Source organism: Acinonyx jubatus, chromosome C2 (assembly GCF_027475565.1).
Source record: "Acinonyx jubatus isolate Ajub_Pintada_27869175 chromosome C2, VMU_Ajub_asm_v1.0, whole genome shotgun sequence".
NCBI lineage: Eukaryota > Metazoa > Chordata > Mammalia > Carnivora > Felidae > Acinonyx > Acinonyx jubatus.
In genome coordinates, this window is record NC_069384.1 from 134236987 (window position 1) to 134261751 (window position 24765).

General features: G+C 40.2%; 1 protein-coding gene across 1 annotated transcript in view; it reads left to right on the forward strand.

Annotated features, from left to right (window-relative positions):
- Positions 1 to 24765, forward strand: part of KCNH8 (potassium voltage-gated channel subfamily H member 8) — a 352744-nt gene that overhangs the window by 266920 nt on the left and 61059 nt on the right. The window contains exons 8-10 of the mRNA XM_053221505.1: positions 12328 to 12525; positions 23386 to 23585; positions 24462 to 24711. Coding sequence (XP_053077480.1) covers positions 12328 to 12525; positions 23386 to 23585; positions 24462 to 24711 — 648 coding nt within the window. The remainder of the gene's footprint in view (positions 1 to 12327; positions 12526 to 23385; positions 23586 to 24461; positions 24712 to 24765) is intronic.

Genomic DNA, 24765 nt, shown 5'->3' on the forward strand with positions numbered 1-24765 from the left:
CTGGGTCCTCAGCAGTTAGAACTGGGAGCCAAATCCTGCCTCGACCATAGCCTGGGCTCACTAGAGCCCTGGCTGCTTAGTTTCTTTCTGAGAGGCCCTGCCTGCTCCTTCAGCTCTGCCCAGGCTTGCTGCTGCTGCTTCCTGCCATGTTTTCTCAGGGTGTTCTGGTACCTTGGACTTCCCTGTTGTCATTACTGTGTGCCTCTTGCTGCCTCTGTCATATGCCCAGAGTGGGACAGCTTTCTCCCTAACCTCTACAAAACCTGTCCCATGGCATTTGAAACCTGTTTCCCAGAAACTGGACTGTAAGTATTTCAGAAGATACCATCCAATGAAAGCATAAACACATTTTTCCTGCAAATTGTTAGGGTAAGATTTAAGCAAATGTGCAAATAAGCTATGTACTGTATGTACTTTGATTACAATATGAGTTAAACCAACTTTTGTGTGCCAGGCTGGAAACTAAACCATCTTTTGCCCCTGCTTCCATTGCTTTAAATCCATTAAAAAGGCATTATGGTCGCCAAATAATGAATATGCATACAGAGTTGGTGTCTGTGGGTGAAATTAAAAGTTAGATGCTGGTGAATGGAATGGTTAAAGCCTGATTCAAAGCTTAGCTTATTTAATATTTTTAATAAGGTCTAAAAACCTATGTAGGAAAGTGGGTTTTCAGAAGAAAAACAAAAGCTCTGTGGTCTTTAATTTCTCCACAGCATGGGTCTGACCTATATAAAGTCTCTTGCAAAGTCCACAAGAGAATGTAACCAAAGAGTTCTATTCCTGGAAAATGAAGCCTTGGGGACTTGCTGAGAGTTCAGTCTATGGTTCCAAAAAGCTTTCACATTCCCCAGGCTTTTGCATACACTGACCATGAACACATCAATTCCCGCCAACTGCCTTTGGAATAATAGCTAGGGCTTCTGGTAGGGGTGGTGGGGAGGTGAAGAGTGTCACAAAAGTTTCCATGCTCAAAATAAAAATGACGCCACGTCTCCAGACCACATGTCCTTGATAATGGTGACTATAAGCAAGTGATAGGGACCAGGTGGAAGTGAACAGCAATTACAGAGAAAAGTCAACTGGAACAGCCATTCGTGTGAAAGAGATTAAGTGAATCAAGAGTGTGTTAATATCCAAACTTCGACCAACAAGAAGGATCAGGAGGTACTATGGCATATTAACAGGTGTAAAGACTAAAAATTCAGACAAACCCAGACCGAAAAGCTGGTCCTTAGCCTTAACACGTGTCTACTCTTGATCATGTTTGATTTAGCCTAACACTTTAATATCAACATTTCAGATTATAACCCTTGGCTCTTAGAATTGGAAGAGATTGTTACACGATATAAGATTAAATTAAATAATATATAAACTATTCTGTGCCTTGGGCGATCAGTTTGTGGTCTTCAGCTACAAAGGCACAAACAAGAGTACTACAACACACTCTTTGTACCGTAACAAGCCAAGTAACAGCAAAGCAGATCGATGACAAAGTATTCTGAGCCTACGTCCTATCCATTTTGTATTTTCAGTACCTCACGATGAGAAGTGGCATTTGTAATACCAATGGCGCAAAATCTCCGATCTGCAAGAATGATGTGATTGTGTGTGTTATTTCTATTGTGTTCATTATTTTCTACTGATGGAAATGAGATGCTGGGTTCGTGTTTTATACCAGTGTTCAGTAATGAAGGATTTTAGAAGTCTGTATTACTTTCAGTAAGACAGAAAACCTTCATTCCTTTCAAACCACAGCAGCAACAAGAATAGCTCTTTACTAGTGCTTGTTGTGTTTAGCATTCTACTAAGCCCTTTATGTGAATTGGGTCACTTGATGTCACAACAGCCTATGAGGTGAGGTACTGTCATGTTCTCCATTGTAGCAAGAAGGACAGTGGGCCCGAAGAGGATGAGTAACTTAGCCAACATCACACAACTAAGTAGTACTTTCCTATGCTGCGTTGCTTGCCTGCTGGGTCACCCAGGTTTACTACACTACCTGGTCTGACACATTTCTCTGTTGTCCTGTTTCTCTTCTGCATTCCTCCCATATATCTTGTTCCTCGATTCATTGCCCTGTGTCCTCTATTCTACTTCGCATTTGTAAAACTCTGCATGCCACCTCTGGGTGTCTTGGGCACACCCCTATCACCCTGTGTTTACTTCACCTCCAACCACTCAGCCACGTGCTGGCTAAAAACTTATTTTGGAACACTCATGCAGATTCCCACCATGTATTCCATTCCCCATCAAGCCATCAAACAAAGTTAGTTATACGTTTTTAAATGCATTACTGGACATATGAGTCAGAATCAGCTCTTCAAATGGAGAACAAAAGCCGACACCTCTAAGTTGGTGTTTCATTTTGGAGACTTGAGCACTTCCTAGAAACTTGAAGAATCTGCCTTTGGAACAGTTTCAATACCAAGTGACGGTATATAAAATCCAGAGGACTCTTTAATGAAGCACAGTAAAACCTTGGATTGTGAGTAACTTGTTCTGCAAGTGTTCCACAAGACAAGCAGACATTTCTAATAAATTTTAACTTGATAAACGAGCGATGTCTTGCAACACGAGTAGTAAGTGACACCGAATGTCACATGATCACGACTGAGCCAATGGTTCCTGATATTCGCTTTGATATGCAAGTGCTTTGGATTACAAGTATGTTTCCTGAACAAATTATGCTCGCAAAACAAGGTTTACTGTATTTGAATGCAACATTCCAGCATATTATGAGGCTTAATTTATTTGAGTTACTTTTATAATTGAGATGTTAGAAAACATATCTCCTTTAATGCATTTGGAAGAAATGTAATTAGAACTTTATTTTGAAGTTCTGCAAACCAGAGAAACTTGAGATTCCTTTTTAATGGATGTCAAAGCCTATCCTTCTAATTTAAATGACTGCCAGGCAAGTACTACCCCTGAGAAATGGTTTGCAAATGTGGGATGTGTCAATTCATTTTTCTTCCCTAGGTTTGCAGCAATTCTAAATCTTTGAGAGAAAGGAGAGAATAAGAAGGAAATTGGGGGCAGGTAATGAAAATAAACTTGAGCTTACCAATAAAGTAAAATAATTTGGCTGGATTCAATTATTTTTATCCTAAATTATTTTCTTGAGCTAGGTTTTTGTCCCTTGGCACAAAGGAGGAGTGCTTTGGATTAGAATTTTCTTCCTGAGTGACAAGTTGCCTTTGTAAATGAGTTCAGCCATGAATGTTTGTCTCACAAACTCATTAAGCCCTGAAAAACGTACCAATAATTCCTCAGGAAAAAATGCTCATGTTGAGGCAGATCTGAATTGTGAACTGTGAATTGTATGAGCATTTTATATAGGACAGTTAAAGGTAAATAGTTTATTGTTTATGTTCTGTTAACTTAGCCATGAGCCTAATCTTTGTTAGAATTTCCTCTATTTTTAGCCAAGATTTGAGAGGCATTTGGAAGTGTCCCAGCTGGTTGGAAACAGATGGCCTATACTGCCTCTTCTTAGGATCAGTCAGAAAGCTCTATCGTAGATGCCCAACTGTGACTTCAGGTTGTTTTACATTTCTTGTTCTTTCTGGAGTCTTTTTGTTTGGTTGGTTTGGGTTTGGTTTTGGTTTGTTTTGTTGAATTTTTTTGTTTATTTATTTTTGAGACAGAGAGAGACAGAGTGTGAGCAGGGGAGGGGCAGAGAGAGAGGGAGACACAGAATTCGAAGCAGGCTCCAGGCTCTGAGCTGTCAGCACAGAGCCCGAGGAGGGGCTTGAACTCACAAGCTGTGAGATCATGACCTGAGCTGAAGTTGGACACTTAGCGGACTGAGCCACCCAGGTGCCCCAGTTTGGGTTTTGTTTCTTTGCTGCATGTGATGATGGTCTATTTTGGTAGTTTATCGTAGTATGTAATCTTTACATTCATTGCTTATGTGGAATGCTGTACCTTAGTATACTAATACTTCATATTTAAGTAGACTTTAGAGAACTGGCAAACTCCAGGCTGGTTTAGCACAAGTGGTGCATTTTTTTTCCTGACGGTACCAATATCACATAATATTGCTTCTGAGTAATTGTTCAGCGCTGGAAATAGAGCAGAAATGATACATGCATCAAGATGTGAACACCTTCCATCCTTATCCCATCAACATTTGCTGATGGGTCATCACTCAAATAATTAAAAACAAATAAAGGATGAATTACAAGATCATGGGTTATTACACAAGCATTTTACTTTCGGAAAATCAACCATTCGTGAGGAAACGTCACAGGATCTTGTTTCATCAAGTCTTCGATCTGAGAAAGATTACTAAAAGATTACAGGAAAAGAGATTACTCAATCCAATCACCTCATCTTCAAGATGGAAAAATGGAAGACTAGAAAGGCTATTGGTGCATAAAGGATCAGACATCAACTTAATTAACGGCAAGGCCAAGATTACGACCTCCATTTCCTGACTCTAGGTCCAATCTCCACTCTTTTATGATTAATCTTTTTTGCTTCCGACTTTCACCTCAAAAGTAGGTTACACCATTTCAGAAATGTAAGACACCTCTTAGTTTATGAGAACCAAAATGTGAGATCTGTGGAAACTCCAAGTAATGGAGTTCCTGGTCAAATTCGGACAGGACCCCAAATTTACTAATGACCTTTTCCTTAGTGGAATCAACAAATCAATCAATATCAAATACCAGTGTAGCCTGGTGCCTTTCTAGTCTTATCCACAGTCACACCCTGAAATATGGGGATGGAGTGGAAGGTAGAGAGTGAGTTCTGGAATCTAAGCCTCTGAACTCCTCCTTAACTGTATTCTTACATTAAAATATAGAAAGTCCATAGTTTAGTTAGTAATAATGTGCCAATGTTAATTTCATAGTTTGATAAACATTAAGATGCTAACATTAGGAGAAGCTGGGTGAAGGATACAAAGGGGATTGTTTGTACTCTTTGCAACTTTGGTATTAGTCGAAATTATCCCAAAATAAAAAGTTTGTTTAAATCAAAAACCAAACAAAACAGAAAACTGTAGTGGCAGGCCCTAGTTGAACCTTAAGGAATGGAGATAAATATGTAGATATTTTAAGAGATAGTGAAGGGACGCCTGGGTGGCTCATTTGGTTGAGTGAGCGACTCTTGATTTTGGCCTAGGTCATGATCCCACGATTTCCTGTGTTCGAGCCCCACATCAGTCTGTGCATGAGGAGCCTGCTTGGGATTCACTCTCTGTCCCTCTCCCACCTGCACTCTCTCTGTGTCTCTCAAAATAAATAAAGAGAGAGAGAGAGAGAGAGAGACAATGGAGATGAAATCTCAAGGTTTTTTTTGTGATATTCTGTTTCAGACTAACAACTCTTTTAGAGTGTATAACAGTAAATACAATACCTCACACAAATCTTTGTCTTTCTGTTGCCACACCATCACCACCCCCACAAACCCACATAGACACATGTAAGGCACTCAGACTTCTGACACCCTTTTTGATATCTCTCAATCACCCCTGCAGCTGGGCGGACCCACACATTAGCCCCTGGGGAGAGGCTAAGCAACCAGAGAAGTTCTCAGGCTGTGCCCCACAATCATCGTCTCCCACTGTTTTGCCTCTCCCAGCCAGACACCTCCCACCTTAGGACTCGCAGTGTTTTCCTACCTCTCAGCTGAATGAAGTACAAAAGGATTAAGTATGGAGGGAGGGGAAGCCAATGTTAACCATAGTATTTTCTATGCTTGGAATTTACATTAGAAACCTCTTGATCCCTGTTGAAGTAATATTCAGGTTCTAAATACCATGTCATCCCATGTCTACATTGTGGATTATGTTTGGATAATTCTTCTATTTTCTCTGATATGATGTGTGCCTCTGGGACACAATCCCCCACGCTAAGCAAAAGAGGCCGCTGGAAATGCAAACTTATTTAATAACGGTTTCAACAAGTGCAATTAAAAAGATCATTTAAAATGATTACTTCTTTATAAGCAGTGTACTATAGGGGAAGGATGATGGATGTTTAGTTAGAAAGGCATGGATTTACCTCTCAGTTCTAAAAGTCCCTAAAGACAGGAGAAAACTTCTGACCTTCTCTGTTGGACTCTATCAGTTTAAGAAAAAAAAAAAAAAGGCAGAGTAGTTGTGATAGTTGTATGAAAATAGTGTTATGTGAAAGCCTAGCAAAATACTTGGCATTTAGTAAGTGTTGGCTGCTGTCGCAAATGTTGTTGGTACTCCACCGTGCCCCCTCACTCTGTATGACTCCTATCCTTAGGATCTGTATCTATGCCTGAGGCACTGTCTTGAGATGTAGAAGCCTCCTTTGCTACAGTCATGACCACGATGGGGAAGTCATGCTCCCTTAGAGCCACCCTCAATCAATGATGGTTAATACTCCCCTGCTCTGACAGGGGATGTGTTCTCCACTCCTCCCCGGGGTTCCCCAGTGGGCTTCAGCTCCAGTTGCCTATAGTGATAGCTTGCTTGATTGGGCATGCTTCATTGGCTTCCTCCACTCTCTGTGTCCCTTCCCTACTGTCTCCTAAATATGTGTGCTGGACCTAACACCTAAATAAATGACTTATAGTTAAAGCCATGCCTCAGGGTCTGCTTCTGGGGAGGCCTAAGACTACTTCTTTCTTGCCACGTATGTACACCATAATAACAAATGGCATCTCGCTTGTAAAGACATTCAGCCACACTACAACAGTAGTATTCTTGGGCTTATATGTATATTAAATGGGTATATGTATATTACGTGACCACTGTACATAGTGGTCAAGAACCTGGGCTCTGACAGCACACAGATCTGGATTCTAACCCTGATACTGCCGTACTGAGCAAGCTATTTAATCATTCGGAGCCTTAGTTTTCTCGTCTTTAAAATGAGGATGATGATTTCTAAATGGTTATAATGATTAATGAAATAATGGATCAAAATGTGGATGATAAGCGTACCTATTCCATACAATTAGTGCCTGTAAGTGAGATGGGAGATGGACTGCCTTACTGGAGTGTCTGGAGCCCAGGAAGCCCTCGGTAGAATGTAAAGCGTGTGCCAACCTAGTAACAAGAAAACCCCTGGCATGGTTTCCCTTCTTGCTTCTCGCCACACCCTAATGCAACATGGTTCATGCGTTCCAAATTAAGTAAAACACCATTTGGGATTATAGGTGTGATTATGCATGTGCTAATCCTCTCTCTCTTTTCTCTGTCTATACAAACACATCTTAACACACACATATAAATATGATTTAATAAGCTTATATTTTACCGGATACTTTTGCATATTACTAAGGTATTTTATACGACCAAAGAAATTCACCATAGGCTTTCCTTAAATAACATGCTCCCATTCCTTTTATTAAATCTGAACTATCTGCTCACTTACCAAATGCTAATCTAAACTAAACTTTTTAAGACTGCATATGTTGTATAAAGCAGGTCACACTTGTATAAACTGTGCACACAATATGCATAGGAAAAGTAAGTAAATTATTGTAGGGAGCCTAAAGAGCAAACTAATCAGAAATTCCCATTCAGTGTTAGAAGTGTGTAATTAAGCAAAATACTGGGCCCATGGTAAGTATGCAATGAAAAATATATGGATTGAATTGTGCTAAGTTCCATGCTCTTCTGGGCGTGGTCATTAAGAGTCATTCTATCTTGAGGCCCCTGGGTGGCTCGGTTGGTGAAGCTTCCAACTCTGGATTCTGGCTCAGGTTATGATCTCACTGTGGTGAGATCAGTCCTGCACCAGGCTCTGTGCTCTCTGCCCCTCCACCACTCACCTTCTCTCTCTCTCTCTCTCTCTCTCTCTCTCTCAAAAAAAGGAGTCATTCTATCTTAAAATTTATCTTTGTTTCATAAACCTACTCTTTTATTTATCTAATCAATTTTAGTAATGATAGGATTATTTCATGATATCTTTTGTCTTTATCAAATTGCAATGTATTGGTATATTTAGATTCTACTTTATGTTGTGTATGTGTCTTTCCTCAAAATGTTCCTTAGGAAAAAAAAATGAGCAGAAGCAGACAGACTGTTCTAGGACATCCCTTCCTTTAGAGATGAGTTTCTTCAGCATAAAAAAAGATTGGCTTCCAAATTGGTTAAACTGTTTCTTCTATACAGTACAGTGACATGTTGTCTTGTTACAGTGAACATGTGCTCTCATTTTGGACGAGCTGTTCTGTGAAAAAGTTTTATTTAGCCCACAGAGCCAATCCCAGGATTTGTGGGTGTTACCTCCTTTGCGTGTTACCAGGTTTTGTCATCATCATTATTGCTTTTGCTCCGTCAGCTGTAACACAGTTTAGTAGCAACCTTTCTTAAAAAACAAGATGTTTCTGAAAATAGACAGAACAGTTGGCTAGACGGAAAAGAGGTATCAACAAAAGTAGGTCTGTTGTTCCTCTGTGTTTTGCGCCCTGAATCACTTCTGAGATAGCTTCACACATTGTAAATGAACAGGCCCTGGATGAGGATATAATCTAATATAATCTGTATGTCCTGATACAAACTTTCATCCTATTTGATTACAGAAATCAATCCGTATGAAAACTGATTTGCTTCAGAGAATTCTTCAGGATTTCACTTTTGTTCCAATTAAGAAGTTCAACCAAATATATTGACTGGGTTTGTTTGCTTTTTTTTTTTTTAAGTGAGAAAACTGGGTTCCGTAAGGTAATGAATACCTTAATTGAAGATCAATAGGTGGGTCCAGTTGTTTCTTCATGGTCTGATGGTGCAGCTGATTCAGGCAAGAGGAAGTAGTAAGTAGCTCAGTTGTTTCTGGGTTTTTCTCTTCCTCTGTGCATCAGCTAAAACAGAAATTAGGTCATGCAATATTTACTTTCTGGGTAAGAGGACAGTTTTCAGCTTCCCAGTAATTAGCAGGAATGACCAATACGGAACAAAAGGACAAGCCCCTCTAATCAGTTCTTTGTCCAGAAGAAATAATACAGCATCCCTTTTAGAGCACAAGTGGGAAGACACTTGAGAAATACCAAGCCCACCAGCCATTCAGCATCCTGTGGTTCTCCATATTTGACGGCGTCTGGATCAAATGCCTATGGGGGCACTATCCTGCAGAAATCGACATCCTGAATATGACAATAAATTCAGATGTTCTCTCTGCTTCCTGATTATGCCTTTGTGGCTGCACTCTGTTCCTACGGTGCATATAAATATACCAGTAATATTTTTTAAATGCACATGTGATTTGCTTTTGTGATATCTCATCAATTAATCTTGGATAAGTTGCCGTTATTTCTAAATCTTTTTCCATTCAAGATTAAGCTATGTTCTATCAAATCACCCTTGATCACTGCATCCTCCCCCTCGCTTAAAATTCTAGAACAGATTTTTTTAATCTGATATGTATGAAAGGGCTTCAGGAAGCCATGAAATGACAAAATGAGTACAGAGTGGCCCACAGTCTCCACATGTACTTTGTTCTGGCCAAAGAATCGCGTCTTTCTTCAGATTCACAAATGGGCATATAACTCCGCCACTTTTTTTACGTTTATTTATTTATTTGAGAGAGACAGCATGAGCAGGGAAGGGGCAGAGCGAGAGGGAGAGAGAATCCCAAGCACGTTCCACGCTGCTAGGGCAGAGCCCAACCTGCGGCCAAACTGAAACCATGTGATCATGACCTGAGCCAAAACCAAGAGTTGGGCACTTAACCGACTGAGCCACCCAGGCACCTCGTAACTTCCCCAGTTTTAAGAGCTGCTGTCATCTGGATTTTCTCCCTCTTATTTCTATTAGTTAGGAAATGCTAATCCCTACAGTAGTTTTTACTGAATACATGGAGTCACCACCTTCCTCTCCCATTACAGTTCAGTGCTGGGCTCTTATTTTCTCTTACCTTCCTGGACTTCTGTGCTTTCTTGTTCCCATGAAAGTAAGAGAAGCAAGAGAGAGAAAAGAGATACACTAAACCTCAGCCAGTAACAATGGTTGGCATTTTCATATGTGGCACCTCCTTTAATCCATCACAGCTCCACAACTTAGTATCCCTGTTTTTCCAAGTGAGAAAAGTGGAGCTCAGAGAAGTTAGTCGTTGTTACAGCCTATAAATGGAGGAGCCCACATTTAAATCTGTGTTGAATCTAGTGTTGGGGAGGAACGTTATTTTTCTCTTCTTTTTTAGGTTCTTTGGCTGCCCTAATAATTATACTGATGTGAGACAGTAAAACCGAAGAAAAACAAATTTAATGTAGTACCTGTAGGAGTTTCACATAGACATGAGAGGGTCAAAGACAGTCGGGCAATTGAGGCTTCGAGGCCATCCTGAGCTAAGGCCAAGGGGGCTTCAAAGGGAAGAAAGACTGTTCATTGGAAGATGAGAAGAGCAAATGTTCAGTAAACAAATGTTTGCCATGCCATGAAGATAAATCTTTCTGATGTAAAAAGTTATCCCTGGTAATAGCTCTCTTCTTGGTACAGGCCCCCTATCTAAATTCTTTTAGGCTGTTGAGGGGGGAGTAAAAAGCTTCTTTTGAGTCCGTCAGGCCCTGATTGCCTTCAGCTCAACTAATTCCCATGCCCAAGTGGCACATTCCTGTGTGCCAGCCTGCCCTGAACTGCATCACTAGAGCGTATTTCCTTCGCAAAGCCTTTCCAGACAGAGTACCTGGTCATAACTTACTAACAGCATCACCTTTTATAGCGTATAACTTACGTTTCATTATTATTCTCTATCGTCCAAACATATGTTCTTATCCTAGTACAAATTTACAAATGCACATATGTTGTGTTATCGTCTCAAGACTGTCACATTATCTCATACTACGATAGAGTGCAAGAACAATTGATACATTCATTAATTCATTCACTTTTTAAAATAGCATTTATTAAACTTGACTATTGTTAGTGCTTTGCTAAGATCTGGAATAGCGGTTCTAAGTTCTATCTTCACATTACATTCTACTGGGAGCTTTTAAAAAATACCAGTACCTGGTCTTGGCAACAGAAACTTTGATGCGGTTAGTGGAGGTGGCAGAGGGCACAGCAGTTTTAAAAAACTTTCAGGGATACGACTTGCTATCCCTGTTTAACAAGCCCTCTAGATGTTTCTGAGGCAAGCTAAAGGTTGAGAAACACTTTTCTGAAGACACAGGATGAATAAGATATAATACTTGCCACAAAACAATTCTCCTTGGTCTCGAGGAATTCCCAGTTGTTTAAAATATGCATTTTAATTACCTAGCACAGTTCCATAACCTATAACTTTAGTTGATAATGACAGCATTATTACTACTTAAAAAGTGTGATGACTCTCATCCCTTCTTGGGCAGCCATTAAATGAAGCGTTTACAAGAAAGTAGCGGTCCGTGAATAACATCTTTTAACAGAAGTCTTATGAACCTTATGGGTTCAGCTGAATTGTCACAGTGGTTTGTAACATAGTCACCTACAAAGAAAGAGAAAGAGAGAATTTTGAAATACAAAATCTTAAAGGATAAATGTTTCCAATGAAGGATTTTAACGTAGTGTTTGTGTTGTTTCCATTCTATTATCGTGAATGTCATGCTTGCTGTTTCTCATCTTTATTAATGTAGCTTTTTTTACAGCTTTATGACAGCATAGTTGACATACAATAAACTGCATGTACTTAAAGCTCTTAATTTGATCAGTTTGGGCTCACATATAGAGCAGTATTATAAAACAGCTGCAGGGGACATCCAGTTCTATTACAGGTACCTCTTAGTTGTGCGGTTTTCCCCCTGCACCCCCACATGGCAGGATGGGGCTGCAGAGGAGGTTTCCTGAGGAGGTAGCATGAGCTGAGACTCCTAAGCCAACTAGATGTCAGCCCAAGTGGATAAAACGGGGCAAGGTCGTGCTGGGTGGAAATAAAGCCCATCTCGTCTATGTGAAGTCTAGCTCCTTGTGGTTGTTGCTATGTGTCATCACATAGGGTTTAAAAATACCTATTAAGCCCATTTGTCTCTTGAGACTCCAAGTGAGGAAGGAAGAAAGGAGCTTAACCACTAGAGAAATACACCACACTGTTACCGACCGTAGCAATCCCAGTTTCCGTGTCTGTGGGTAGAGTCTCCTGCATGAAGGTAACCTGTTTAGCTTTGACCACCCATCTGCTCTCGGATGCACACTTCTCTGCTGTGTGTCTTATATAGAACAGCTTGCATAAAAGTGATATTTTTGCTTTCGTAGCAATGGAATCTTATTTCTTGCCTTGAACTCCCTTTTAATTTTTCTTTCTTCTTTTTCCTGAACAAATCAGTATGTCCCTCAATGTTCATTTGTCATTCCCTCCCTCCCCAGGTGCTAATCCTGGGACTCTACTCTGTGGCTTTAAGTTCTCATTCTTTCTTCCATTGCAGGTTGGCTCCATGAGTTGGGAAAGAGACTAGAGTCTCCATACTACGGCAACAATACCTTGGGGGGCCCGTCCATCCGAAGTGCCTATATTGCCGCTCTGTACTTCACTCTGAGCAGCCTCACCAGTGTTGGGTTTGGGAATGTCTCTGCTAATACAGATGCGGAAAAGATCTTCTCCATCTGCACCATGCTGATCGGCGGTAAGGGAAACTCTTCTTCATAGCAAGACAGGGAACGAATATCTGCCACAGGATTTCTGTTACGTTTGTTCTGTCCTAAAACGCATTTAAATGGGAAGAGTCAAAAAGCGCTAATTAGAAAATCGGTGACAAACACTTTAATATACATAGAGATTAGCAATGAAAGTCTGTGATGTCAAAGAATTCCATTTTCTGGACAGATGAAGAAGTAACCTTTAACTTGATGACCAATTTTGAAAGGGCAGGAACTTTGTTTTCATGTAACTTATAGGAGTTTGAATTGCAGGTGTATGTTTGAAACCCCATTTGACAGTCTCGAACACGGTGTTATCAAATTTTATTAATACTAACATAGTGAATTAAGGATGCTTGCTAGATCACTTAGTTAAAAATAAAAACAAAAACAAAGAAACACACCCAATAAATAATAAATATTTAACATTTTAAACTTGTTTTCATATTCCATTTTCTGTGCTAAATGCTTCAGTACAACATCCTGAGTCATTGTCTATAGGTTGGGCACGATTCCTGTCCCATTTAACAAACAGACAAATTATTACACTATTGTCCCTGAGCTCCAAACCCGCCTTCCGTGTTATGCTTTGTCACGCTGGAGTTTGGATGCTGCAAACCTCACTTTTCTTTGCCAGCCGACTTCAGTTGCGCCTGCCGGTAGGGGCGCCAGAGGGAGACTGGAAAGCAGGAGGTGGAGACAGGGGACTGCTTGCTTCTCAGGCGTATGATGTACCTCAAGCCGCAGAAGTGGTCCTCGTGTTCAGCCTCCTCAGTCACTCCCAGAACCAGACCCATTGTATCTTCTTGGAGATTCCGGCATCAGTTGGGAGCGCCCCCACATCCAAAGTCGGGCCTTCGTGTCTTACGGCTCCTCACCGCTCCTCTTTGGGGCCTTCGTGTTCTGCTAAGCCCCCTTCTTCCTTTCGTTTTTCCATCTCCGAGGACAGAAGCTCCTTCCTGCAGTTAGTATAGCCACGTTACCTCTATAATCTCTGTTTGCTCGTTTAGCTCTCTAGCCCCAGGAAAACCAGTTCTCTACAGTGAATTTCCTCTGTTGAAATATTTAGGTTCATTTCCCTTGTCTAAACCGCCTGATACAGGATCAACACTGTTATTATCCACATTTTTCAGATGATATATCGAAAGCTTGGAGAAATAAAGTAACTTTCCCAATGCCATACGATCAGTAAGGAAAAGAGGCAAGGTTTGAACCCAGATAAATGTTTCCTTCCTATATAAATACATATTTGGAAACTTACCAAATCACAAGACTTCTCTCATGGAGTCGTAGGAGATGTGGATATTTACCTGGATCGAGTAAACATTCTTCTTAGACTGGAATTCTTAAAGCAGGGTATCAGTATTTTCTGCCCCATCACAGTTCTCCCCAAAAGCCTGTTTTACCATGTTCTTTTAATGGCCTTAATCCCAGCTATCCCTTAGCATTTTTGAGCCTTATAATAGAGGATGGTTCCTAACAGGTTCCTTGCGTGGGAGATGTCAAATGGCTGTGCAGGGCTTTAAGAAATGACTCATCCAGCTTATGGCGAAATCAAAGTATAAAGCCAAGCCTTCCCTCAAGGAACTTATGATCCAGTCTGGAAGAGATAGGCTGAAAGATGTGGAAAGAGCTGTACTAACACCAGGCAGTAAAGCTCTCAGTGCCGAATCCGTTAGGAAGTTCCAAAGCAGTGAGAAAACCAGAAATTCGGGAGAATTTCTTGGAATTTCTTGGAAAGGCTGTGCTGGTGACAGAGCTGCTGAAGGGGCATCCTGGGACTGCAGCAATTCTAACAGTCTTGGCTGATGTACAGCAGCAACAGCCTAGGGAGCAGAGAACAGGAATTCTCATTTTCCGAAGAGCTACAATGTGCCAGACGCCGTGGTGGCTGTTTTATACCCAGTATTATGACTTCTATAATTGCGAGTCTCCTTGATTGCCCATCTCTCAGCTTAGCAAAGTTACAGGCATTTTGCCAATATACACAGCTTATACTTATTTAATATTTGCCCGTGTTTCTTCTACTCCTGATGGAAAGGTGGGGAAATGCTCAAATGTTCAAGGATTAACCTACTGATTTGACGTTTGAAGAATCTGTGTAGATAATTGAGCTTTTATTCTCTATTGATCCACATAAAATACTGTGAGTGGTCCTGAATCGGAAATGGCATAAATTATTCCCTGCTGTTCCCTGTAAGTAGAAAGCAATGCTGGTCACAGGGCCAAAAGATATGGGAAGTAATCAGATGATGTTACTTTGTCACTTGTTAAATGCTCATTGATCACATCATCCTGGTGCAAAACCGGTGCTCATTTGTCAGTGGCTTTTAAGCATTTGGGTGACTTGGACAGCACTTGGGAAACCACTGCTGTTGAATGGCAGACGGCATCTAAGTAACTTGAATTTATTAGTTAAAGCTTCCCAAATTTGTGTTTGTGGGAAACAACTCTGTATTACTGTGACAATTACCTTAGGCTAGAAGAAAGGATGTCTGCATTTTAGTATTTTCTATTTAACTAACTATTGGTAAGACCTTGAGAGCTAATCATAAGAGCTCATAATATGGAACATGTTGCTCATTTATTTAATTTTTTTTTAACGTTTATTTATTTTTGAGACAGAGAGAGACAGAGCATGAACGGGGGAGGGGCAGAGAGAGAGGGAGACACAGAATCGGAAGCAGGCTCCAGGCTCTGAGCCATCAGCCCAGAGCCCCATGCGGGGCTCGAATTCACGGACCGCGAGATTGTGACCTGAGCTGAAGTCGGACGCTCAACCGACTGAGCCACCCAGGCTCCCCAACATGATGCTCATTTAATTCTCCTAACACCATGAGATAGAAGTTACTAACACCTTCATTTAGACATAAAGAAGTAGAGTTTTAGTGAGTCCGTTGCCAAGATTCACTGAGACCTAGCAAACTTCTAACACAATATCCATGTTATTATATCCTATGAGTTGATTTTATTCACATGATTTCTACAAATATTCAAAAAAAATTATTTTTTTTTAAATTTTAGGTATATATTCCTAAGGAATCAAGTCTGAGGCATCTTATTAGGAATCTCCACCCAAGGCTGATGACACTACTAATGACAGGGATGCAATATTTACTACAAAAGCAGGCGGCAGCAATCTTAAATGTTGCAGGTGACTGCCCAAACCCCAGATAAATGTCTAGGGCAGAGACATTCACTGGCTGAGTGAGGAGGAGGAAGGAAGGGGAAGCTTCCGTGTGAGCATCAGTAATTACAGTGTGTGCTAACCACTGATTTATGGGAAGACGATTAAAAACTATCAAAGACGTCCAGCAATACTAATGAGAAAAGGAAAAAAAAACATATGCGGACAATCTTGAGATTTGAGGATTTTGAGAACACCCAAAACAAAAGTAACCTTAGAAGCTTCAAACAACTATTACAGTTAATAAGTGAATGTCGTAAGGCTGATGGGTACAAGTTCAATATGCAAAAATTAATAGTATTTCTATACGCTAGTGCCAAACAACTAGAAAATTAAATGTAAGAAATGATTACAGGGGCGCCTGACTGGCTCAGGTCATGTTCTTGCGGTCTGTGAGTTCAAGCCCTGCATCGGGCTCTGTGCTGACAGCTCAGAGCCTGGAACCTGCTTCCGATTCTGTATCGCCCTCCCACTTACTCTCTCTCTCTCTCTCTCTCTCTCTCTCAAAAATAAATAAACATTTAAAAAATGATTATAAAAGTATCAAATATGTAGGAAAATCTCTTTTAAAATGTGTAACTCTACTATACAGAAAACTACAAAGCATTAGTGAGAAAATTTACAAGGGGAGTAGCAGAAGGATATACAATGATGATGGTTTTAAGACTCAATATTATAAAGATGCCAGTTTTACCCAAATTAATCTAAGGATACAGTGCAATGCCAGTGAAAATTCTAGTAGATGTGTGTCCATGTGTGTTGGTGGATATGTGTGTGTGTGTTTGAAAAATGACAAGCTCTTTCTACGGGTTAGTGGAAATGCAGAGCTAAAACTAGCCAAAGCAATTGTAAAGAAGAACAAAATTGGAAGATTTGTGCAACAGTTATCAAGATGTACTGTAACGTTCCAACAATTAAGAAAGCACATGTTAGCCCAGGAACAAATAGGCCAGTGGAATGGAAGAGGACAGAAATAGGCCCACACTCGTATGGACATTCTATGACACAGGGGACATGCCGTACGAAGGGGAAACGATTCTTTCAACACATGTTGCAGGGTCAAATGTATACCTGCATGTTGAAAAACAACCTGGACTCCTCTTAAAACTGCATTAAAATTAATTCCCGCTGGAGCCCTAACCATAAAGAAAAAAATGGGTAAATTGAACTACAGAATTTGTATTTTCCAAGACATTATTTAAGAGTGTGAAGAGGCAATCCATAGGATAGGAGAAAGTATTTGCAAACACTTACCTGATAAAAGGCTCGTACCTATTATATATAAAGACTGTATACAAACCAGTATGAGAAGACAACCCAAAAAGGCATAAAACCTTTAAGAAGTACTTCGCAGGGGCGCCTGGATGGCTCAGTCGGTTAAGCGTCCAACTTTGGCTCAGGTCGTGATCTCGCGGTCCGTGGGTTCGAGCCCCACGTCAGGCTCTGTGCTGACAGCTCAGAACCTGGAGCCTGCTTCTGATTCTGTGTCTCCCTCTCTCTCTGACCCTCCCCCCATTCATGCTCTGTCTCTCTCTGTCTCAAAAATAAACGTTAAAAAAATTAAAAAATAAAAAATAAAAAAGAAGTACTTCACAAACAGATTCCCATGCCAAATAGACAATAAAAATATAAAAAAGGTGTTCAACGTCATTTATCAAAGCCTTGTAAATTAAGATCAAGATTAGATAGCATTTATATTCGCCAGAATGAGATACTTAAAAACAATGACAACATGGGGCTCCGGGGTGGCTCAGTCAGCTAAGAGTCCGATTCTTGATTTTGGCTCAGGTCATGATCTCTCAGTTCGTGAGATTGAGCCCCTGATCTCGCTCACGCTGAGGGTGTGAGCGTGCACTCTCTCTCACACACATGAAATAAATAAATAAACCTAAAAAAAGAGAGAGGGGCGCCTGGATGGCTCAGTCGGTTAAGCAACTGACTTCGGCTCAGATCATGATCTCAGGGTTCGTGGGTTCAAGCCCCGCACTGGGCTCTATAATGACTGGAGCCTGCTTCAGATTCTGTGTCTCCCTCTCTCTCTGTTCCTCCCCTGCTCGTTCTCCGTCTCTCTCTGTCTCTCAAAAATAAATAAATGTTAAAAAATTAAAAAAAGAGAAAGAAATGAAAACTAAGCAAAGCTTATAGATTACAACAGAATTCACAACTGTGGTTACCTGTGGTAATGAGGCTGGTTAGTGTCTGTGAAGGGGACACAAGGGAGGCCTGGGGTGCTGATAACATCCTATATATTCATCTGGGGGGTGGTTCAGTATAGTGAGCTGTACATTAAATATTTGTGTAATTTTCTTGATGTGTCATTGATATTAATTTTGCCTTGTAAAATCATAATACATGAGCTAAAAATAATAACCACCAAGTGTGGGATGGGAAGGTAGGTAGCAGTGAGCTGAGTTCTCACCTTTCACGGCAGGTTGTTTTTAGGTCTTATCTCAACATGATGAGCCAAGCAATAGAAGCAAAATTTTGTTGTCTAAAATATTGGTAAAAATCACGAGACCTAAAATAAATAATTTTAAAAGATTCCCTTTGGGGAGTGGGGTGGGGGTGAAGGGATGGGTTTGGGGCTAAATGCTTCAGAGTTCATTTTCTAAGCTAATTGCTTATGATTACAAAACTTTTTACAGGAAGTATCAAACGACCAGAGGTTCATTCAGTGCCATAAATATTTATGGCACACTTAAGTTATGCCAGGCACTGTGCTATATGCTGGCGAAACAAAAATGACTAAGTCATGATACTTTCCTTCGAGGAGTTCACAGTTTAGTAATGGAAATAGGAACTTGGGCAGATGATGTTCTTTCTTTTCCCACTTTAATTTTTCCTATTATAATGCACATTTAGAAAAGACTGAAAAATCCACGGAAAAATTAGAATTACATAAAATCCCATCGCCAAAAGACAGTCTTTGCAGTCTTTTTACATATATATAGCCCTCTTTTTGGCAACATTTCTATCTATTCTGCATATTGTGTTTGCCACCAAACAAAATATATTAGAACACGTTCCCACACTTTAAAAGTTCTTCTGTCACACTTAGTAATGGCTGTCCAGTAGTCACCTAACGAATAGGTTCCAGTTGATGGGTCCATCGGCTCAAGCTCAGAGGTTAGATAAAGCTTCCTAGCGAAGGTGACTCACCACTGAGGACATGTCCGGTTTAAATGAGGCGTCGTTGTCCCGAAAAAGGTAAAGTGAAATTCGTAACAGTTAAGGCTTTCCTTGGGTCCTCTCATCCTATATATATATTTTCCTGACATAATTTTATTGGACCCATATGGGCTATGGTGTTCACAAATTCAGGCTTTTTTAAAGACGTCTACACTGCCATTTGAATTTGTCATTTAGGAAATTGTTCTCACTCTGTTTTCTCTGCCATCTGCCATCCACAACCCAGTGTACTCTGACAGGAGTGGAAAATTCCAGGTCAGTGAGTAGGTGGGAGAGAGGAGGAGGACAGCTAAGATTACCCAGAGCCTGAGCTCTGGTCTCCTTTTATATCAGGAGCAAACAGTCCCTCTGTAGACTCTGAAGGCAACGCGAAGTGGTTGGCTAAAGAACTCAGCAACGATGGTATACCTCAGGAGAGCAATGTTGCCCAAAATCCAGAGAAAGAAGTAGGGAGCGAGAAAAAAAAGAAGGAAGGGGAAGGGAGGGGAAGGGAAGAAAAGGGGGAAGGGAAAGGAGAAGAATAAGGAAGAAAAAGGATACAAAGAGAGAGAAAGCCAGGCAGCCCTTTCGGAGGACTCTTTCACCGAAGGTCTGTTTACTTTCTTCTGAGATCCCAATTATCGAGCTTCCTCCAAGACCTGATATTAAGGCGAGATTTTACAAAATGCATTCTATACAAAATGCCTACACAAAGCAAAAGAGCCTCCCACACACTCAGCAGCAGCCCCAGCATGCTACTTTAAGAATTATATACGTCAGATTTGCTAGGAGTAAAAGGAAAAGTGAATGATAACTTCCAAACTGACCTGGATATTGCCATTTTTGAGTCAAACTTTCATAGCAGACGGAATGATTCGGCCTGATAGTTATATATATGCTTCACCGGTGTGAAAATGATAACCGGTGACAGAGAGGCAAAATACCTTTGGAAACTGAAAAATTATGGAAGTTGGGGTTTTATTTTTTTAACTACTTAAATTAGAAGTATTTGCCTATGCTGAAATGAGACTTTGAAATTATGGTGACTCGGACATAGACTGGGACTTTCCAACAACACTGAGAATGCTACAATTAATCCAGTAATTCGTTTTATTGATGATGTACAATCAGGATGCTAAACGGTCTGAACATATCACTTCTCTTACTTTAAGTGCTCTACACACATTATAATTAAGCAAAGCAAAGTTAAAATCATACACGTAATTAAGGAAGGCAGTGTTAAAATAAATGAAATAGAATTGTTCTCAGTACTCAGTTTAATCTCGATGAAAGACCATTACATACTTTTACAGACGGTAGGGCCTTCCACACACCGAGCCCATAAGTATATTAACTGAGCCTGAAATTGGTGTTTAATTTCTTTGACTTGGAGCAGAATCGCTTCTCTTCTTTGCTGAGTGTTTATCATAAATAGAGGGCTCTTCTTCCAAACAAAATATTTGACCTCAGAGCCACTGTGCTCCTACAGAAGAATGGATCTCAATTTGGAATTTACCAAGAGCCATTCAACAGTAAGTTATTAGGTAATGCACATTTTTCTTAGGATAGTTTTGACCTGTTGGAAAACGTTTCATTTTTGAAAACTTGGGGAGAATATACACTTGCCTACATTTGTATGGAGCAGGAACTTACTAAATATTTCTTGAATTTCTTTCATCAAGAAGTCATTCCCACTAACAACCACTCTTAAATATTTACGAGGTTGCTGGAAAACCTTGCCTGAGTCTTTCCCCCCATATTTTACGCCACGGAGCGTGTTGAAAATTCATGATTATGCTTTTCACTATCATGGGGAAAATGAACATAAAATGAGCACCCGTTTTTCACACAAAACATTAAGCACTTTAAAAAATGTAGATTTATATTTAATATAATTTTATATTTAAATAATAATAAATGTCATACTTATATTTATATAATATATATATTAACTCTTTAAATCTCAAAAAAGCCCTATGAATAAGGGACAACTATGCCCATTTATATATAAGGGAACTGCATCCACGTATGGGAATTATGTATCTTCCCAAGTTCACAATTAGGAAGTGCCAAAGTCAGGTTTCATATCCCTATGTGTTTGATTCTGAAGTCCATATTCTCTCTGCAACATTATATTCCTCCTGTATGTAGGCCCTAAGTTTAACCCTATTCTAGTAACTTTTCCAAAATATTGAGTGTTTCCTTATTATTCCCAGCTGTCTTTATAGGCATGGTGATCCTATCTTTCATAGAGAAATGATGATATATAACCTAAAAGAATTTTAATTCCAATGTTAGATTAGATCGAAATTAGTATGCCAGTGATCCATAATTTCTGACAAATGTAGAGGAAAGAATTTTATTTGGGGCTATCCTGAAATAGGATGGAGATTCAGGAAGATAGATGCAGTAACATGTTGGTGTTTTTGCATAAATGTATCCATTTTGATGTAAGAAACTTTAACAGAGCTCCTTGGACATTGAGATTTTGGTACAGGGACACTTCGAGAGCTCCTAATAGACAAACTACTAGACTTGTAGTCTTTTTTTTTTTTAACCGAAAACTGCTGGGCTGAAATCTGAATATCTGAGACTTGATCTGCCCATAAATGTAACTATACCCAGCCCTCACGTCTTCCAATGTCACAGCCCCAGGTGGGTCGAAGACCTTCTTGGACTATCTGATGGCATCTGCAGGGGCCATTCCAGTTCTGTTTGGTTGATGACTATTTAGTGCAAATTCCTGTCCTGAATTTTCTGATTTTAAGATTCCTGACCGCTCCCTACATTGGGCAACTCCTAGAAATCCCTTTTTTTCTGGTAGAAGACCCATCTCCAATCCCCACCAACTGTTGAATTCGTGTGAACAAAGTTTTCTATCTTATTATAATTGGGTGGTGGTTTCAGAAAGGGGACGGTTCAGTAAGAAATTGGGGATTAACGAAACCACACTGAGATATCACCTCACACCAGTCAGAGTGGCTAAAATGAAGAAATCAGGAGACTATAGATGCTGGAGAGGATGTGGAGAAACAGGAACCCTCTTGCACTGTTGGGAGTGCAAATTTGTGCAGCCACTCTGGAAAACAGTGTGGAGGTTCCTCAGAAAATTAAAAATAGACCTACCCTATGACCCAGCAATAGCACTGCTAGGAATTTGCCCAAGGGATACAGGAGTGCTGATGCATAGGGGCACTTGTACCCCAATGTTTATAGCAGCACTTTCAACAATGGCCAAATTATGGAAAGAGCCTAAATGTCCATCAACTGATGAATGGATAAAGAAATTGTGGTTTATATACACAGCGGAATACTACGTGGCAATGAGAAAGAATGAGATACGGCCTTTTGTAGCAACGTGGATGGAACTGGAGAGTGCGATGCTAAGTGAAATAAGTCATACAGAGAAAGACAGATATCATATATTTTCACTCTTATGTGGATCTTGAGAAACTTAACAGAAGACCATGGGGGAGGGGAAGGAAAAAAAAAGTTCAGGAGGGAGGGAGCCAAAGCATAAGAGACTCTTAAAAACTGAGAATAAACTAAGGGTTGATGGGGGGTGGGAGGGAGGGGAGGGTGGGTGATGGGTATTGAGGAGGGCACCTGTTGGGATGAGCACTGGGTGTTGTATGGAAACCAATGTGAGAATAAATTTCATATTTAAAAAAAAGAAATTGGGGATTAAATATAATCTGAGAAAGCTCATCAAAACAGGAGTCCTATGTATATGTACCACCTGGTTCTTCTCAGGATGGCAACATAACACTAGGCAGAATACCAGTTTTCCTCTGTGAATGTATTTGTTTCTCTAATGATCTCAGATTTTTTGATATCTCCCTTAAAATTTAACCACGGAGTAACCACAGAGCCAAAGTGGGGTTGGCGATTGGAGCCATATTAATCTCAGCTTCAGATTGCTCAGAAAATCCTGTTACATTTCTAGCCACTTTCTGCATACCTTTATTAATAAAAATGTGTCACACTTAATATCATAAAACTAATTTTAAGTGATGGCTTAGGGGAAAAGACTAGGGCTAACCACTTAGACTAATTTTGAAAATGTATTTGTTATGATAACCACTGACCTATAACTTTATAGTTTATTTTATGAAATTATATTAAAATTATTTTATCATGGCTATTAAACTTTACCTGTTAAAAATGTAGATGCGAAAAGTACAAAATAAAAGTTTGTCCTGGCCAGAATGGCAGGTAACGGATTAAGTGTGGGTCAATTTTGCCTACTACTGAGGATTTTCGGCAGATATTTTTATTCTGATCAATTTTAACTCTGATCAAAATGACGACATTAAGATGCACTCTATGGTGAAGTGGCTGTACCAAAATGCTTGTACCAAAACAGCTGTATCAACATGGCCACATAAACATACTCAGCTGAATTCAGGATCTATAAACTTAAATTTAGACTTAACGGGTGAGCCCCTCCGTCATAGTTCTCTCCCACTGTATGCTGTGTTGTCTTCTCTAGCCTTGATGCACGCCTTGGTGTTTGGAAACGTGACCGCGATCATACAGAGGATGTATTCCAGATGGTCCCTCTATCACACTAGAACTAAGGATCTGAAGGACTTTATACGAGTCCATCACCTGCCCCAGCAGCTCAAGCAGAGGATGCTCGAATATTTCCAAACAACCTGGTCAGTCAACAATGGAATAGATTCAAATGAGGTAATGTTCATTTCTCATGCTGAGGTTTTCAGGCAGAAAGCACATATTCTTAGGTAAAAGCAAGGTGCTCAGATTCAGGTCTTGGAAGTGAAGTACACATCTACCAACTTCCTCATCCCTATTTTTTAATCCCTCGTGAAACCCGTCTATCTTCTTTCATCTGCTTTGGCTTATGTTTTCATTACGCCACTTTGGATTGACCAGTGTTTTATGTTAATTTGCTATTCTGGTCAATTGGATTGCCTAACTTTCATCCTCATTGGCCCTCTTCGGAGGAACCAATTCTTATGACTACTAAATGGTGTCATCTCGGAATTGAGATTAACTAAGTTAATGTGTGCCTTTAGAACCAACAAAGTAAAACCGAAAATATCTTCCAGCACACGTGTTATCTGTAGACTCCCAGGAATACTCCAGACCACCACTGTAAGAAAGGTATCCTATAAATCAAACAAACGTGCTACAACCGCTCCCTCCCAATCAAGCTAGTAATCCATACTTTTAAGTAATTATTTGGTTTCTTTTCTCTTCGTGTGATCATAATCTAGAGGAAACACCAGTGGGCCCAAATTCCATATCTTCTGTCCTGAATAGGAGTCTTTGTGAGAAGCATGTCACAGTATGCCATACGTTTTCGTTCCAGAATCTTTTATTAATGTATTCTACTTCCCCGGCCTTATTATCAGCTAATTTTTAATTAGCACCTAACTGGGGTCACAGTCACTAAAAAAAAATCTCTCCAGGACTATCACATACATATAGTTCCTCTTCTATACTCTTATTGGTCAAACAGTGGGAAGAACACCCCCTTGTCTTGCAGAGTAAATCAATTAGACTAGACTTACCCCAACTTGATTTCTTCTTTCATCTTGACAGCTTTTGAAAGACTTTCCAGATGAGCTGCGTTCTGACATCACTATGCATTTGAACAAGGAGATCTTACAGTTGTCCCTTTTTGAGTGTGCCAGCCGGGGCTGCCTCAGGTCTCTGTCTCTACACATCAAAACCTCTTTCTGTGCTCCGGGGGAGTATCTGCTGCGTCAAGGAGATGCTTTGCAGGCCATCTACTTTGTATGCTCAGGCTCCATGGAAGTTCTTAAAGACAGCATGGTGCTGGCTATTCTTGGTACGTCGGAGTTGAAAATCTTCATGAAATTTTACCCTAGAGCATAAGTTAAAA